General features: G+C 42.3%; 2 protein-coding genes across 3 annotated transcripts in view; both read right to left on the reverse strand.

Moving 5' to 3' along the window:
• Positions 1-17: 17 nt before the first annotated feature.
• On the reverse strand, positions 18-11,445 carry CUNH3orf62 (chromosome unknown C3orf62 homolog). 2 transcript variants are annotated; one of them, XM_044451563.1, is made up of 4 exons: positions 8,885-11,445; positions 2,998-3,427; positions 1,843-1,934; positions 18-1,241 (listed from the first exon to the last, which is right to left on the reverse strand). In XM_044451563.1, exons 1-4 carry the CDS (start codon positions 9,021-9,023, stop codon positions 991-993), a joined length of 912 nt encoding a protein of 303 aa, XP_044307498.1. In that variant the 5' UTR covers positions 9,024-11,445; the 3' UTR covers positions 18-990. The 2 variants fall into 2 exon arrangements, with proteins under 2 accessions (XP_044307498.1, XP_044307499.1); XM_044451564.1 differs by lacking the exon at positions 8,885-11,445 and adding an exon at positions 5,573-6,211.
• A 1,958-nt stretch (positions 11,446-13,403) lies between these two features.
• Positions 13,404-18,488, reverse strand: part of USP4 (ubiquitin specific peptidase 4) — a 41,718-nt gene continuing 36,633 nt past the window's right edge. The window contains exons 20-22 of the mRNA XM_044451562.1: positions 18,180-18,283; positions 15,473-15,561; positions 13,404-13,750 (exon numbers count right to left, since the gene is read on the reverse strand). Of these exons, the coding sequence (XP_044307497.1) occupies positions 13,631-13,750; positions 15,473-15,561; positions 18,180-18,283 (313 nt within the window). The 3' untranslated portion in view covers positions 13,404-13,630. The remainder of the gene's footprint in view (positions 13,751-15,472; positions 15,562-18,179; positions 18,284-18,488) is intronic.

Genomic DNA, 18,488 nt, shown 5'->3' on the forward strand with positions numbered 1-18,488 from the left:
AACTTAGATTTGGCATTTTTAAAGTACACATCTATGACCAAAGATGGATTCATGAAGCTGCTCTTCTGTTATCTCCAGAGGATGATCTGTTTCAGGTGAGTAATAGAAGAAAGTGCATGTTTGGCTTCCCTCACCAAAAATGTATGTGCGGTTCTCAGGTATCACCACTTGGGATTGTGGAGTCACAAGACTCGCATTCAGTCTGGTTCTTTAGTTCTAAAGTGCCACTGACTGGGCCTACAGTCTATTAATTCTTGTTGATATAAGGAGTTTATGCAGCAGTAGGATTTGCACAGTTGCTATTGCTCCTTCTAGTTTAAGTTGTGTTTGCTGCAGGCATCATCTTAAAAATTCAAGTTGCAGCTGCAGCTTGTGTCATCCAAACCTGGTGGGGGTGGGTTGTGTGAGGCTTGAACAACCCTTCCATAATCCTAAAACAGACCATGAGGTTTGGATGGGTTGTTCAAGCCTTGCACAATCTAGTCCCACCACCTTTGGATGACTTGACAAGCTGCAGGTGCAGTTTTCATTCTCAAAATGGCTGCTTGGACACAGCAAGATATAAATAAATAAGATACAGTGGGTTGTTTGTTGGTGCAAATGGGTTCATTGTCTTTTCCCATAGAACCTACCCCACAGTTCAGAGCCATATTTTGCTTTAATAAATGAACTAATATCCAGTGTTTGGCAATATTTTGTTAGAAAGCATGACAACCTGTTGTTCTGTATGTGATCCCCTGTGCCTGTCCTCATTATGGAAAAGCCATGTCTTGAAAGGGACCATATCTGATTGGTAGTATTATTTTTCCTAATTCCAACTGATAGGTTTTCACCATGGAGAAAGTACTATAATTTCACAAAATATTGTGAATTGCTTGCTTTAATAGTGCATCATACAACTGACAGGATTGTTTTCTAAAGTGTCCCTGGTTCAAAAGTGTTACTATCAAACTTTAAAATGAAAATAGCTCACACCTTATACCAGCCCATCTAGTGTGGCTGATGCAAGGCGGAGCTGTTCAGTCTGTACTCCTCTTCCATATCCAGCAGTGTTTCAATAATGGCATCATCCTCTGGGCTGTACTCCAGGACCTTTCTGAAAGTGCTCCTCACATCCAGATCCAGGGCTGAAGCCTCATCTAGAGGAAACAGTTCATCTGACATCCTAGAGTTTTGCTGAAGCTCATTCACAGAATCTGACTTTCTTGGCAGCTTTTCTGCAGGCCAAACAGCTGAGTTGTCTTCCGTGTAAAAACAAAAATGCGACATATCAACCTTCCTTTCAAGTAACTCTCAGTTTCTTTTAAGACTGATGAAGCTGACAGGAATTTTCAAGATGAACAATCTCAGTCATACATTAGAAAATTCAGTAAAAATACTTTCAGCTGATGCAGCAAGACTGCTACATTTTATTTGAAGACAAGCACCTTCAAAGGGTAATGGAACTAGAGGATTCTAAATAAAGAGTGATATTCTGGCCACCACGGCCTACAGCATCCCTTCCCCTCTGCAATCATATGCAAGCGTCTCCTGAGTGCTGAGACCATACCTCTCAATGAGGTGTTTGGTTAGCACTTTGTGCTTTTCAGGCCTCGGCCTTCTGTTAAAGTTACTTGCTGTGATACACTCTGCACTTACTAATTCATATACTCTGTAATACTGATTGAACAAACAGCATGTGCAGGAAAATAAGTCAGCAGGCAAAAATTAGGGGTACCTTACGCTATACTTTATCAGACAGACAGGCTCCCACTGTTTCCATAAGGATGTAATACTGCTGCCCTTTGCCTACCTGGTTTAAGAAGAGAGCCATATCCAAGGAGCAGGGCAGGCATCACTTACCACCCACATCAGCAAGATCTTTGGGACTCTGTGGAGGGACATCGCTGGCAGTTACACTTGTTTCTGACTTCATGGACCTTTCATCGGTTTTGCTAAACACCACAAAAACACTGACTGAACAACAATACAAAGCCAATGTCCACTGTACAAGAAACATTCCCAAGAAAATGTTCTGTGGTATACTATAATTTATCCCAGTAAAGAGTAGATACTGTAAATGTCTGGCTCATGGTACTGGAGGTTCAGAACATTGCTGTGTCTGTTCTGTTATATTAAGAAAAAGAGTGAAACAGTCTACAGGTGTTAATTGCAGACTGGGCTTCTGGGCTATGTGGGATTCTTAGCAAGGGTACTGTAAAGATTTCAGGGGAAATTATTGGAGAAAAAATAATATCCAAGATAATTACATCACAAGGGTATGTGTGTTTATGATGGTGACACAAGATCTGTGACCTAGTGCAAAACAACTAGATATGATGGAGATATTTCTGAGACATAAAATCACAAGTAGCATGCCCCACCCCTGATTATAAAACATTGTAAGTCCCAGACTGAAGCTGCAGTTGCATAAATGTACCCGGAAGTAACATTGAACCACTGGAACTTGCCTCCATGTAGATACATATAGGACTGTGCTATAAGGCTATAATTTGCTGCAATTTCTGACTAAAACTATGCCAGATGGGCCCTGCAACCTGCCTGGAATTATAGGAGCTCATTTTTGAGAAAGAGAAACATGTCAGTGCTTGGATGCTCTCCGCCACCATCAACTAAGCCTGTTGCCCCCCTACTAGCTTAGGCTTGCTTCAAGGAGCTTCCTGCATGGAGATAGGCATGCCTATCTCACAGGAGGGGCCTGGCCATTTTTAGGGAGGCCAAAAGATGGGACAGTCACCTGCAGCAAAGCAGCAGATGCTTACAAGCAGAAGCAAAATGGAGGTGGGAGGGATACGGTGGTAGAGCCAGGGCCTGCTGGCATTCAACATAAGCAAGCATATTCTGAGCACCATTAACAGATATCAAATAGTTACTCATAATCTACCCCACTGGGGCATCTTTTGACCAACAGGACGCTGGACTGATAGCCATTAAACTTGCCATGCAAGGGCTATTTACAACAACACAGAAGTTAAGCCCATGCCAAGCAAAGCATACCTTAGATGTCCTTTTCGCCATCTCTCACTGTCTTCCAGGCTAAGAAAAAACTGCCTGTCAGCCATGAAGATGGGAGGATGCAGCCATGTATTTTCCTTGCTTGTCAGCGGTTCCCGTTTTGTACAAGAAATGTTGGAGCCTACAGTCACTGGAATGAGACTTGGCCTGAAGAGAGGATTCTCTTTTTCAGGAGCAGAAGAAACTGGTGGAGACAGCTGAGGGCAACAAACAGTGGGAGGAATTGGCTCTCCCTTGTGATTAAAAAGATCTGTGTTGGGAGGTGTAGATGGTTGTGTTATCAGCAGGTCAGAGTTCTGGTCAGTTGTGGGATCTGGGGAGGGGGGGAAAGGAATGGAAAGATCTTCCATTGCTCTGTCAATAGCTGCAGTCAGCTCCTTACGGCATCTACGTAGCTTTTCAGACATCTCACCTGAAAGGGAGAAGTACCTCATTGTCTAGGAGGTTGATTCCTTAAGAAAATATACAGTTGAAGTATACAGAGCCACTGAAGGCAGTGCCAAGCTGCCAGTCCCTCTTGAAGCCAGTCCTCTCAAATCATGCAATGGCTCCAGAACATAACAGCCACTAAATGCTGACTTGGCAAAAACACAAATGTGTCCTACCACTATCTGCTCCATCGGATACTGGGCTAGACTTAGATTTAAGCTGGATCAGCAGTGCTGGCAGAGGTGAACCTCCCTACCCCTCTCTAGCCCCAGCTCCCTTGAGAATGCTAGACAGAGAGGAGAACTTCCAGAATTGAACACATTCCGATTACTGAAGGACCCTTCCTAGCAAGAAAGGCAGATCATGGATCAAACCCACTGATTTTTCAAATACACACAGCCAAATCATGGTTTTACATTTGGTTCCTGAGATAAATGTGGTTTTCTCCAGGACCTCCAAAATGGCATTACAGTTTGACATTTATATAATACGGACTGCACCTTGCCAATGAAGCTAGAAGTTTTTAACCAGGAAGATACATTCCCATATCTCCTCTCAGCCATTAAACTTGTTGACTATCATTACCTCTCCAACGATTCTACTTCAAACATTATTGTCAGAATAAAAATGTGGGGGGGGGGGCTCTGTATGCATTCTGGGATTCTTTGAGGAAAGGTTAGATACTATAGAATAGCTAAAGTACTTAGTAGTGGACTTTAATAAAACTTTTATTTATTTTTAATTGCACTAAATCCCACCTTTTTGCTCTTACAGGGAAACCTAGGTGGCTTACATCGTCATCCTCTTCTCCCTTTTATCCTCACAATAAGCCTGTGAAATAGGTTAGGCTTGAGAGTACACAGTTCTCGTGATCAAATAAGCCGCACTGGGTTTTGAGCCATGGCATGTGCCAGGCACAATATGTATAACCATAGTTTATTGCTACATCCTACGCAAGCAGCATAGCTTCTTGCAGGATTAAAAAAAAATCAAAGAGCCTATAGGTTATTGTAGGGCTTAAACCATGTTGGCTTGTTTCAGTCATGCATACTGGCCCAGTGACAAGCCCAAGGTCACCCAGGAAGTGGGGACTGGATCTCCTGAGTGCCAGTCCAGCACTCTAAGCATGATGGCACATTGATTCTCAGCTGCTACCCTTGCTGTAGCTGTTAACGTTGTTTAATAGTTATATCCTGCCTGTCATTTTCTAAGTGCTGTTAAAACTTTCTAAGCCCTGATCTGCAGTTTTCCTTAATACCAATTTTATGTATAAAGCTGTTACTTTCATTTTGATCTTACCGGCCTTACCTGGGTTTGTCTTGCCCTGGCAAGTCCCAGCCACAGATGCACAGGTTCTATCTGTTCTACCTTTTTAGTGTAAAATATTTACATCCATTTTCCTTCTTTTAGCTTCTTTATAGTCACATTTAATTTTAAGATCCATAGTTACCAAAGCATGATCTGTCACCTTTATCAAACCTATATCTGAGTTATACACTCTAGATAACAAATCATTAGCCACAAATCTATAGTCTATCCTTAAATAAGCCTTATGAAGCAAAGAATAAAATGTATACCTGTTTTTCATTTCCCTTTAACTCGCTCCATACATCCTTCAACTCACTGCGTTACCCTGCCATGATCAATGTATAAAAGCTCAGCTGTGCCATTTGTAAAAAAAATCATCGGCAGCCAGTTAATTCTCAAAAACCTTGCTGCTTTGTGTATTTTGGGCATATACACACCAGGACACAGGCCGTTTGGTCAACACCACTGAACTCATGTTCAGTGTTACTCTATGTAGCGCAACCTCCATCAACAGTCTGGTGCCCTCCAGATTGGACTACAACTGTCATCATTCTTAGCCAGCCCTCAGCGGGAGGGGGAGTCTACCACCCTCATCATCCCCAGCCCACATGGCCAGTGGCACCAGATGGCCCTGCCCCAGTTCTATACTAGTGGTCAGTCTCAATTCATCTATTGGTAAGTTGTAAGCATTCACTTTTAGATCGCTTTAAAGCCTACGCTGATATTTCTTGGGGGCTAAGGGGTTATTCAACCCAATCAAGTGATCCTCTTGTAGACCAGACACAAAACCTTCCAGACAAAGCAAAGCTGAACTGTTCACCTGCTGTCCCAAGCGTGAAACAAGGAAAAGACAGGAGAACAATTGCTCAGGCGTTCGTGTTTTGCATGGAAATCGTCTGCTGGTCCACAGTGTGGTGCCGCTGCCCCGCTCGCTCTCTCGCTCGCTCGCTCTGGCGGGGGTCTCAACTGCCACGGAACCTTTGCCCCTGCTGGAACCTTCCCTGTCCTGCTGGCAGGCCCCTCTCTCTTGGGCCGCCTACAGCGCTGCGTCCACTTGCAACCCTTTTAGCAGAGCATTTCTCTGCGTGTAAGCCTGAGGAAGAGAAATGCAGCTGCCTTTTAGCCCACCGGCCTTCTGACAGAGACTTTACAGCCATCTTTCTCCATCTTTGTATTTCCAATGTTTCCATGCGACAAGCACAGCAAAGTCTACAGAAAAATCGAGGCGTGTCATAGATGCGAAAACCTCATTTGCGGTGTTTGTATGGGACACATCTCCCCTCCATCTGTTTGATGACCTTGCCTACACAGATAAGGAATACCTGGGGCAGTAGAAAGTCTGATTTTCTAGAACAAGAGTAGGCAACATTGTTGACCAAATACTCCGTGTCCTTATGTGCATGTGAATGAATGAAACTTGTGTATGAAAACCAATATGCACTAGGTTTTCTTTTCAAAGATTTATTCTCAGGAATAACCAGCTGCCAACAAATTGTTACAGATGGCACCCCAGCAGTCCCCTGTTGTCCCTTTTATACACTGACAAGTAAAGTGTTACATGTAACACAGTTAATACTTTCTAAAAGGTTACAGAAGTAAGAATGGTGTGATCTTTCCTGCCTGCAGACCAAAGCAGAAAGAAGATGCTCAGAGGTGGGGGGGGAATGGGTTGCTATTACATAGAAGAGGAGGCAGATGGGGTTGGTTAATGTGAACTGCCCTTTGTCAGAGGTGCGGTTATTTGTCAAGTGCCAACTAACTTTCCCTAGTGTCAGCTATGATGCACAAATCAATAGGTATAACCCACACAGATATAACCATGCAAATAAATATCAAGCTATAGCTGGACTAGAAAAAGAATCCTTTTCTTTAGACATTTTCTTGAAATGTTGCTGACACTAACCAGGCACCAGTCCAAAGACATTAAGCTGACACTTACCAGCTCTAGCAAAGGGTAATTCACACCACCCTCCCTCTTCCTCTGAATTACACTCCACCCTCCTCCCTTCCTTAAAAGAATCTTCTTTCTCTTTGGAATGCAGGCCAGAAAGATCATGAAACTTTTTAATTCTGTAACCTGATAGCAAGTACTAACTGTGTTACCTGTAATGCTTTAATGATCAATGTATAAAAAGGTCAACTGAGGACTGCTCAGTTGGTAGCTGGTTATTCTTGAGAATAAATCTTTGAAAAGAAAACCTTGCCCTGTTTGTCTATTTTGGGCATACACACACCAGGATGCAGACCATTTGGTCAACAGCTACATTTCAAGGACGCATACATGCTGATTTCCAGAAAGGAGGGTTTTTCTCTTGCCTAGCTGTGTGTCCATGATTGCATGATTTTACCTATGAAAGTTATACCTATTGATGTGTGCATCAGCATGGTGCCCAAAGACACTTAAGGGTTCCTCCTCTGACATTTTTCTTGGCAAATTCCAAAGTACATCTTCCTCCTACTTTTTAAATAGTAATAAAATGTTCTTGTCAGCAGCTGGGATCACTTTAAAGTGAAATGAGAGCCTGCAGCCAGTGCCATCCTAATTTCCCCTGAATACCTCTGGGCCACATGTGGGGATCTGAGACACTAGGAAATGAAGACAGAGGGTGGCTGCTGGGTGATACTTTCCTCTGCAGCACATCCAGCTAACAAGAAAAAGGGAGGGAGAAAAGAAGGGTCTCCTGACAATTTCATCTGCTAAGATGGGGCAGGGGGTGAGGGGCTAAATGGACCTGTGGCAGGAGGGGCAATGGCAAGCCGGCTGGATGATTAGGAAGCCAATGGGAAACAAGCTGCTAGCATGGGGTTGAGGCTGGAGTGTGTACTTGTGGGTCCCACTGGACAAGACTGTAGGCAGGTGAGAAAGAGAAACTGAAGGAAGGTTGAAGGGATCCTGGAAAAAGAGCAAGAGAGAGGGGGAAAGAGAGAAAGTAAATGTATTAAGGGAAACATTCTATGAGATATTTGTTGCTGGAGAGGTAATTGTTGGAAACTGGGTTCAAACAAATTTAGTGTGATGTGGACCACCAGTTGGAGCTGATAGAAGGCTCTCTGAGCCAGTGAGGCCACCTGTGCTTCAAGAGACAAAGATGGATTAAGGAGACTCTCCGAGCTACGAACCTGCTGCTTCAGGGGGAGTGCACCCCTATCTAGATCAGGTTGAACACCCTGCATCTGGTCAGAGGAATCACCCAGCCTTGTCTGGACGGAGCTTCGATTTGTTAGTCCTCATTTGTCCATTCTTGCAGCCAAGCACCAATTTAACACATTCATGGATTTAAAGCTGCATGTTATCAGCAATCCCACTCAGCAGTTTCATGTAGATGTTAAAGAGCATGAGGGACAAAACAGACCCCTGAGGAACTCCATGCTGGCAAATTCATGGGGTTGAACAATATTCCTCAAGCACCACCTTCTGGAGGCAGTCCTCCAAGTAGGAGCAGAAGTGCTACTATTAAGTTAATGGCATACATATCGATAGTATTCTAATAACATTTTTGGTCACTGTTTCAAAAACTCGGTATACTAAGATGCCTTGGAGCAGAATTCCATCATCCCCCACTAGTGGAATTCTTCAGGTTGGAACAAAGACAAGTACAGGAACATGTGATAGAGGTATTCAAAATGATGCATAATGTAGAGAAAGTGGTAGAGAGACACTGTTCTTCCTTTCCTATAATACAAGAACCTGAAGTCATTCCATGAAGCTGATTTGTAGAAGGAAGTGCTTCTTCACATAGCACATAATTAAGCTATGGAAATTACTTCCAGAAGATAGAGTGGTGGTCACAAATTTGGATAATTTAAAGGTGGATTGGACAAATCCCTGGAAAATAAGGCTATTAATGGCTACTAGCCATGATGGCTATCTGATACCTCTGAGATCAAAGACAGTATGCCTATGTACACTAGTTGCTGGGGTACATCGGCAAGAGGGTGCTGTTGCTCTCCTATCCTGGTTGGGGGTTACTGTGTGAACAGAATGCTGGACTAGATGGACACCTGGCCTGATTTAGCACAGCTCTTCTTATGTTCTTATATTTTGATGGATGGGATGTGGTTATGTGAGAGCAGTTGTGGCAGTTAGAAATAAAGTGACATGGCCTCGAGTTGTAAGATTCCTGTCTCTTACCATGATTCCTGGAGGGACCAGCTTCGCTCTCCCAAAATACAGCATTACAAGGTGGGTACCTTAGACTCTGCATCTGAACTGGATGAATACTTAGTTGAGATGCCAGTGTCAGCAAGATCAAGATAAGCTGGGCAACCATTTCACCTTTTCCTCCAAGAGAAAATAGGAAGATGAGAATGTAAAAGGGCAGGGATGTGCAGGTGTACAAAACATGCTCAAAACAGCTTTCTGAGAAACCAAGTGACAGAGCAAGCCTGTAGAAAAACTTAGATAATTGTGGCAAAGCTGCATCAAATTGCTGTTCTGCATTGATAACCTTGGACTGAGTGTGTACTATGAGACTTCATAGATGCTACAAAGAGAGAAGATACAGAAACATCTATAATTTGCATGGAGTTCAGTATTGGGTAATGGGGACTAGTTCTCTAGTTTTGTGACTGTGAGAAATACATCAGTTCTATTTCACTGCCTCCCACCCCCTTATTTATGTGATTATTTTTCAAAACATCCATTTGCTATTTGGAGTCCAATTTACTCAGCCGGGCCTTGTCCGTGTTGAAGACATCAGTGATCCAGTTCATATGTCATGGCTCATGGTTTGTGTAACATAACCCATAAAAAATGCAGTTTCCAAGTTAGGATGCCATGCTAACAACCAAAAACAAGAAATCTGTATGTTCTTTCTGAGAAATTGAAGCGGTTGGTGCACAATGCAGATCTTCACAACTTGTGATTCATTGACTTGTCACTGATTTGCAGCCAAATGCTCTGATGTGCTAACAGCCCCACAGATATCATTCTTGGGTAGGACAGGCAGTTCCATATGTTGACCTTATTCCACATTGTACCCTAAACTGTTTAACACCTATGTGAAAGGACAGAGAGGGTTCATCTGGAGGTTGAGGGTTTCTTGTCAAGATGCTGATAATACTCTTGTTCCTCGTTTCCAAATATTAAGCCCAGGGAGAGTGCAAAAACTCTGAACTGTTATCTGGCGTCATTCTGGTTTAGCTGCAAAGAAGCTGAAACTTATTTGAGATCAGATAGGTTGTAAACTGATAATTCTAATCTGATGGAGAAAGCTAATTCTTCCTGGCTCCTCCTTTCCAAGAATGCAATCTGAGGCCTCTTCTGAACCCACAAGTATCTTTGCATGTATGGTCAGCCAGCCAGCCAGGAGTGTCTTTTACCAGTTCTGACTGACTTGTCAAATTGTTACACATGCACTGGTTGCTGCAATCCTCTCTGTGCAAAGCTGCCCCTTAAAGAGGAATCAGAAGAACTCCAAAATATGGAGAAGATACTAATAGAAGCTCATACTACACTGATTCTATGTCTTTTTTACAAGTTACCAAACTCTTTGCAAGTTCAGTCTGAAGGGCTAATCCTGATATTTAAGCCCTAAGAGGGCTAGGACCAGGCTATCTGAAGGACAGCTTATGCCCAATATGAACCTGACTCTGGAGGCCCTGCTTTCTGCCTTGCAGTTAATTAAGATCAGAAAAGCAGGAACCAGATACAGTAGATGGACCTCCCTTCCTTGGAAAATCCAGCAAGCACCCTTCTCTTGCTGTCCTTACCTGTGCCAGGGAAACTTTTTTGTTTTGTTTTACAAGGTCCTCTATATTCTGTAATGCTTTTAATCGTTGTTATATTATTTATACTCTAAGCTCCCTTACAAATTTTCATTTTGAATGGACTGTATACATGAGTAAAAGATACTGGACAGAGAATGAATCATCCAAAGTTTCCACAATATCTGAAGAGGAAGATGAGATTCTCTGTGACACGCTGCTCCATCAAATTGACATAAAGCAAGTGCAGTGAACCAGTTCTGTCTGCTGGATTAACTTCCCATGTTCACCCTCGTACTTCAATAAAGGCAAATCTTTTAGATGACTCTTTTAAAACGATTAGTCCTGCATCATGAACAAGGAAGTTGTTCTTTCAGATATCGGTATGTCTAACACACAAGCGTCACACTTTCCTAACAGTAAACCTGCACTTATGCAAGATAGCTCAATACTGAACAAATGTAAATGAAACTAGTATCACTCTGAATTAAACAAGAATGATTACCTACCATGGTTGTCATGTTGTGCAAACCTGCTAAGACTACTGGAAGCCATGGGCATCAAAGTGAAATTGATCAGCTTTGGGCTCACCTGTTTAGGCACATCTCTTAAGGTTCCTGCTTGCTTCTTGTTGCCCTCTCCCGTTGAGAAACACATCAATACTTATTTCTGTGCTTTCATCAGCAGATACCAGCAAGAAGCCTCTATTTCACTCCAACAGTATGGCAAAGCTGGGTTTTAATAGGTTCTTCTCCATAGTTTATCTGACCTTTGTTTTCTACCAAAAGCTGGTTGCCTGCTTCAGGAGGTATAGTAATAAAGGATAGGGCTTACGCTCCTCATAACTTGAAAAACTTCCAAGAAGCTGTGTATGTGATACAATAAGAAATGGCTGGTGTGAAAATGTTGATGTCACAGGCTATTAAATCCACCAAGATTGCAAGCCACCACTATTTTGCAACATCTCCTCTGCAAAAAAAAAAAAATGACCAACAGGACTATTGCGAGCATTCCAGCAACATTTTAACAAACAGGGTGCAGGCTTAAGGATATTTGCTAAATCCTTGTTCACCATGGGCAAACAGCAGAAAGCTCACACGCACTGCAATCCACTCTTTTATTTATTTTCTTTATACAGTAAAGCCAGCCACTTACAAAGTGCTAGTCTAAAAACAAATTTTGACACTATACAGAATGTGCACACCAACTAGGATCCAGCCTGGTCAGAGGCAAATCCAGGTTCCTAACACCATCTTTACAGCATTTAGAAGAAAATTAGTTCAGGAGCCCAAAATCACCCAAATATAAATGACCATACTAAGAGCAGTGAAAATATTTCTCCTTCAGCATGGAGCAGAAATGCATATGGGTACATCAAATTGCTCTCTGCTTTTAAATATTTGTTTCCTTATCTCTCCAAGTGTTGCATTGTCAAAAAATTAAAGAACAGAAAAACAAAATTTCAGTGACGATGTGAACTTAGCCTTTAAATAATTCTAAGCCCCACCTACTATCATCCCAACTGTGCCAAAAAAAAAAAAAAAATCCAGTTGAGGCAAAACCTCAAACCAATTTTTAAAATCCAGAAGCCTCAGCAACTGAACTAAAGAACCCAGACTTCAGTGATTTAGAAGGTGTATTCTGCAGATGTCTCAAAGAATAATAGGAAGATTGTTAGTGAGCAGAATGTTGCTGACAACAATTGAGGACACTTCTAGTAGAAGCTACAAAGAACACTTGACCATTTTAAAAACATTCTGCTAAAATGACATCAGCTGTCTATGCCACTGGTTCCTTAACACCTGCAGTATTGCAGAGTAAAGAGATCAGCACAGAATCTCTCTAGGAAAATAGTATCTCCCAGTCCATGGAAAGAACCCTTGGGAACATTTAGAACACAAAAGTGCAACGGCCTCACATAGGTATCAAAATGGCTTCAAAGCTACAATGCTTAACTGCAAGTGTTTCAAGGTGCACACAAACTTTTATGATATTATGGAAAGCTCTCTCAACCTAGAAGACTCTCATCTGTCATACTATGTGAGTGGGGTTAATTACACTCCCAGCCCAGAACAACTTAGAGAAGTGGAAATGGCTAGAATTAAAGAAGTGCCAGATTTATAGGGAAAATACCTAAAAGTGAGATATGAGTAAATTTATTCCACCAGGAAATGGCAACGAAATGGCTAGAAAGAAAAATACTGGATTTGAGAACATTCAAAAAGAGGTAAGCTATGAGGCTATATAGCAAGGGGATGGCATATAAAAACTTTAAATAAACATCAACTTCTGTGCCACTTCATGAGCCTTTTACAGTGCTGCTAAAGCAGTACATGGAAACAGAAGCAATTTTATGGCTATACCTCCAAGAGTGCCAGAAGAATTTTTTAAAGTGTCTCTAATGGGACACATGAATAAACAAGATCATACTTTCCCCTGCAGAAGTTAAAAACTGAACCAAACCAAAAAGACTAGGGTTGTTGAAAAAAAGTAGAACATGGAAGACCGATGTGGACTGATGTGAAGAATGAACCGTGTGAACAGGGAGCAACTGTGTCTCTGTCCTAAAGAACTGCTCCATTAGCACAGGTGTGTGGGGCTTAAGGTGCAGTTTACAGGTTGGCTGGCAGGTGGCCTCAAGGGCAGGGCAAGCACTTTAGGCATACCCCAGTTCCCCAAGTCCAGTCAGCAATGGACTGTGGCAACATGTGCTAGGCAAGACTGAAGCTCATGCCAGGAGTGCCCCAGCAGCACTCCATGCCCCATGCATCTTCTACAATGAGTAACACGCTGCCCGTTGTTCCTCAGCTCTAGCCTATTTACAGCCTGTTTAGTGCGCATTGCCTCTTGTAATACAACACAGGCACCTCTTTCTTATTCTGTGTTTGTGCAGACATGTTGCATAACTCCTCATATCACACAGTTTTTTTTCCCAGAATACAAGGTCTGATTTGGAGAATACTTTATTGAATTGCTAAGATACCATTTGATTAAAAGCTCTTTGGCTGTGATTTGCTCAAGTGTTGTCATCTTATTGCTTCTCCTGTGCTATCCATTGTTACTGCTCACTGAACCCTCCTTTACTGGACTTCTTGTTTTGAGTCTTACAGATGGTCCAAATCACTTCTCAGTTGCACTTTCAGATCAGCAATTTGATGGTTTGAATGTAGGTTCAGTTAGTATCCATGCCATCACATTCTTCTGATTTCTGCTCGACGCTTGTGCAAGGAGATGGGTTACTCTTGAGCCTGTTATCTCTGCGTTGGTAGAATAGTACGTAAGCTGCTTTTGTCTGCAACACAAGAAATGAGATATATCATAAGGAATAAAAGCCTTGGTAATAGGATTAGATTGTCTCTAGGTCAATCTATTTCCACTCCCAATTCTACGTGCTAGTTCTGAACTTTAAAGCCTGTAAAAGCTTGGAATCAGGGAACCTGAAAGGTTGCCTTCTCCTACATTTATCTGCAGAAGCCCTGAGAGGGGCTTCACAGGGCCTGCTTCAGGTATCCCCACCAAAATGAGGTGAGTATTACTTGACAGAGGCCCGTGATAATGGCACCCAAGCAGGTGAATGCCTCATTTTCTGGTCCTTTTTGGTGTCAGGTGAAAACACTTTTGTTCTCATAAGTCTTTTAAGTGTTTTACCATACCGTAAAACAGTTCTCTGCCCAACCATGTATGCCGCACTATATTTCTTGATTGTATATCATTATTTAATGTTTGTAAGCTGCCCAGGATAGCTCATACAAATGCTGTGAATCAGTAATTTTTGCAGGTACTCCAGTATCAATGCCCTGCTCTGTAATGACTTTGTAAACTTAGGGAGAGTGGGTCCTAACCCTGATGCCTTTATAGAATCATAGAACAGTAGAGTTGGAAGGGGCCCATAAGGCCATCAAGTCCAGCCTTGAGGCAGGACTCTGGTTAACGCATCCCGGACAGACAGCTCCAACTGCCTCCTGAATGCCTCAAGTGTGGGAGAGTCCACAGCTTCTTGAAACATATAACACCTGCCTCTCTGCAAAAGCCTAGCCAACATGAGTAAAAAGCAATTTAAAAAATAGCAAAAGACAGATACTCAACTTGCCACTGACAAGTCAACGGCAATATGGATTACACTCTTGGACAATAATCTACATCTGTTCAGTTCTGCAGCTTTTACATATTAACTTTGATTTTTAAAGACACCAATGGAAATAGATGTCAGCACACATTCCTGAAAGTGATGTATGCAAAAAGTGCCAGGAAATATGACCAAATTTAACCGAGTTATACCTAGCTCCATCTTTGATACAAATGTATGTGTGAATTTTCTTTAGAAAGCCAATTGCAAGTCCATTTTGCTCATTTAGCAGCTGCACTTGTTAAGTCAGAGGAAGCACCCTTCACTAAAAAAACCAAACCCGTGTCCTCAGGAGAAAGTGCCTAAGGCCATAAAAATGCAAAATCCCCAAAACTGTTTGTTCTCACTGGAATTTTCCCCCTAGGTGCTGCAATGAGCAGAAGAAATATGTCAGCTATAAGCAAGCACCGATAATATACTGAGACAATCGCCTATCATAGCACAGCCTTTCCTCAATGGATTTTTTTCTGTTTGTTGAAGGTTTTAGTTTATATCTTTAAAATGAGATGGAAATTGAACATTCCTTTCCTCAGGGCTTTGTATGGGGTCACAAAGTCATCCCACCCAGCTATTCCTATGGTGCTTCCAGGGTGACTTTCTAATCCCAGGTATTTTTCTTTTATTAAAAAAAAAAAAAAGTAGAAGGTGGGAAGTTAACATCTGGGGACCTTTCAGACTAGGCACTTCATGACAATGTTGTAAAATAACAAATTAGTAAGTCTATTCATATGTAAATCATAGCATAGAATGCATGCCTGGTGTACCAAAGTCACCCCATAATGCAGGATGAAGGCTATGGTAGTCCTCCCCAACCTGCTGCCCTCCAGATTGTTGAACTGCAAGTCTCATAATTCCTTAAGGTGTATTTGATTCAATTCACATACTTACCACTATCTGTTCTTCGGATGCTGGAGACACACTGCTATCATCAAAATAATACCATTTGCCATTGACTTTATTCTTAGCATACGCAGTATCTGTGAAGGGAATGGGCGGTGGGAGAGGGGAGGGAAAGAGAAAACAGGCTTACTCTAGAAGGATGCTGTGAGATACAGAAGTACTGATCGTCTTCAATTCTATTTAAGAAAAACCTAAAGGAACAGCTTCCTTTTTACTGCAATTAGTAATCTATCACTAAACTCAGGAAAGTTAGACCACTTTGCATTTTGGGGCCAATATCTTCCAGACCCATACAAACCATGAGGAGCACTAATCATGAAAAGCCATTCACAGTATGAGCTGAAAAACCAAGCTGCCTTGAGGCTTAATACAAGACTCCTACCCAAGCCAATATGTCTTTAATCTTAAAATAGTTCAACTGCAGTTCCCACAAAGTCTCTCTCTACATCATAATCTCAGAGTCTTATGGATAGTGTGGACAGGAGCAACTTCTCTGTTTGCACAACAATGGTGCTAGCCTTAATCCTGCAAAAGGAGTGAAAGTGCACTCCTTACAAATGTAACAGAGGCACAGCATGCTGCTCCTTGGGGTGGGATGAAGAGGAGAGTTTTGCTTCAATAGCCTCACAGTAGAGGAAAGGTTTGCTTAAGAAGGCAGGTACTCCAGTAATAGAAGAGAAAGTTGCCTAAATAGAGGGAGTGCTGCTGTGGGGGAAGGGAAAAGCTTTGCACTTTAAAAAGATCACCAGCAGCACAGCAGTTTAAACCACTGCACCACCTGCATCCCTAAAAGGATCACACAAGCATTCAAATGGTAAGCAGGCAGGCCACTCACACAAGTTAAAAGAAACTTTTAAAACCACAGCTTCAAAATACAGAAACACAGGGGAGGGAGACACATGCAATCATCAGGGATGTCACAGGCGTTGTTCAAAAGCCAAGGGTCACAGAATCATAGAACAGAAGAGTTGGAAGGGGCCAGAGGGCCACTGGGTCCAACCCCCTGCTCAGTGCAGGCCTCCAAGTTAAACCATCCCTCTCAGGTGGCTGTCTACTTGCATCTTGAATGCCTCCAGTGTGGGAGAGCCCACAGCCTCCCATGGTAATTGGTTTAACTGCCATACTGTTCTAGGTCAGGAAGTTCTTTCCGGTATCTAGCCAGACTCTGGCCTTCTATAACTTGAGTCCATTATTCCATATTCTGCATACTGGGATGATTGAGATTCTGGCCTTCTTCTGTGTGATAGCCTTTCAAGTACCTGTTGAGGCTAGCAGATCTTCCCTCAGTCATCTCCAGGCTAAACACACACAGTTCTTTCAGCCCTCACAGGGCTTTGTTTCCAGTCCCTGGATCATCCTTAGTGCCTTCCCCTGAACCCTTTTGACCTTGTCTTCATCTTTCTTAAACTGGTCAAAGTACTCCAGATGAGGCCTAACCAGTGCTGAGTAAAGGGGAAATAGTACTTCAAGTGATTTGGAAGCGATACTTCTATTATTACCTCCTAACATTGCATTTGTCTTTTTTGCAGCCACATCACATTGTTGACTTATATTCAGCTTGTGATCTACAACAATCCCAAGATCTTTCTCACATGCAGTACTGTTGGGCCAAATATTTGCCATCTTGTAATCATGCATTTGGTTTCTTTTTCCTAGGTTCAGAACTTGGCATCTGTCCCTATTGAATTTTTTTCTGTTGTTTTCCACCCAGCAATCCAGCCTATCACCTTGAATCTTGTTTCTCTCTTCCAGGGTATTAGCTACCCCACCCAGTTTTGTGTCATCTGAAAATCTGATAAGCCTTCCCTGCACTTCCTTATCCAAATCATTAATCAAAATGTTGAAGAGCACTGGGCCCAGGACTGAATCTTGAGGTAACCCACTCGTTACCTCTCCAATTTGAGAAGGTACCATTGATGAGCAAAATTCCCACCCATCTTGGACTCCTTTTCTCATTGGAGTCACTTGCTGTAGGACTTTGCTTATTATTGGTCTGAATTTATTAAAAATCCTAAAATCCAGGGTACATATTTGGCTACATGGCTTTTCCTTCCTTGAATCAAGAATTCAAGTGTGGCATAGACACTTTTCCCCAAAGTGCCTGTATTTTGGGTGTACCTTAGTCCTTTTATACTCGGGACTTGATTGGGCTTGAGAAAAGAAATGGGAAGCATTTCATAATTCTGCTGCAACTTAAGTCTTTACAAGCCTGCAATCGAATGGATGGATGGAGTGAGAGCAGCCTAGTATTCTGGATTACTGAATCCCAGTATTCTAGATTAGTGAATAGTTACACAGAGGAGGAAGAAACAAATTGCTTTGGTCTTCAGGAATACAATCTTGTTATACCCCAACTACTGGGACACTATAAATCCTGTCAGCAGTTGACCATAGCAATGTAGTAGGCTACAAAGCTAAAACTGGATCACCACTGCTCCTTCTTTGTGAACTCACAATTTTAATGCACAGAGTATTTGGAAAAGTGGCCACCATCCAAGACAGCATCTTACATGAAGGAAGAGGAGGAATTGCTTTCCACTGCCTACAGAGTCCACAATTCAGTTTTCCCATTAGAGCAGTCCTACAGGCTATGCCAGGCAAGCCTGACAAAGAACCAGAAGCATAAGTGCAATGTCACATTTTGAAATCCTGCCATAATAAAATAAACAAAACAAAACAAAATGTAGTTACTCACAATGTCCCACACCCATGCCTCCATAATGATTGGAAACTGCAATGAGGTCATATACATATGGGCTCGCTGCCGGGTCACAAACAAACTCAGACATGTTCAAATCCCTAGAAGAAAGAATCAGAAAGTGAAAGTAAAGCAGTCATAACAAGTGACCCTAAGTGGTTACCACACTGTGATTTTTTGCCTCAATGTGCCTGAGAAATGATCAGGATCGCCATGGTAACTGTCCTCCTGCCCACCATCTCCTTCCCTCTCAATCCTCCACGTGGTTTCCGAGGAAACACTGCAGGGAGGAATGAAGTGTTTCTC

The sequence above is a fragment of the Varanus komodoensis genome, unplaced genomic scaffold (genome assembly GCF_004798865.1).
Source record: "Varanus komodoensis strain SLA01 unplaced genomic scaffold, ASM479886v1 scaffold6_2, whole genome shotgun sequence".
Taxonomy (NCBI): domain Eukaryota; kingdom Metazoa; phylum Chordata; class Lepidosauria; order Squamata; family Varanidae; genus Varanus; species Varanus komodoensis.

What these genes read in the sequence shown, in the direction of transcription:
- CUNH3orf62 (XM_044451563.1), bottom strand. Translation starts at nt 9,023, where the DNA reads ATGGTTGCCCAGCTTATCTTGATCTTGCTGACACTGGCATCTCAACTA. An exon ending in TGGTCCCTCCAGGAATCATG is followed by an intron (nt 3,428 to 8,884) that starts GTAAGAGACAGG and finishes TCTCCCTTTCAG; the next exon opens with GTGAGATGTCTGAAAAGCTA. An exon ending in AGATCTTGCTGATGTGGGTG is followed by an intron (nt 1,242 to 1,842) that starts GTAAGTGATGCC and finishes TTTACACGGAAG; the next exon opens with ACAACTCAGCTGTTTGGCCT.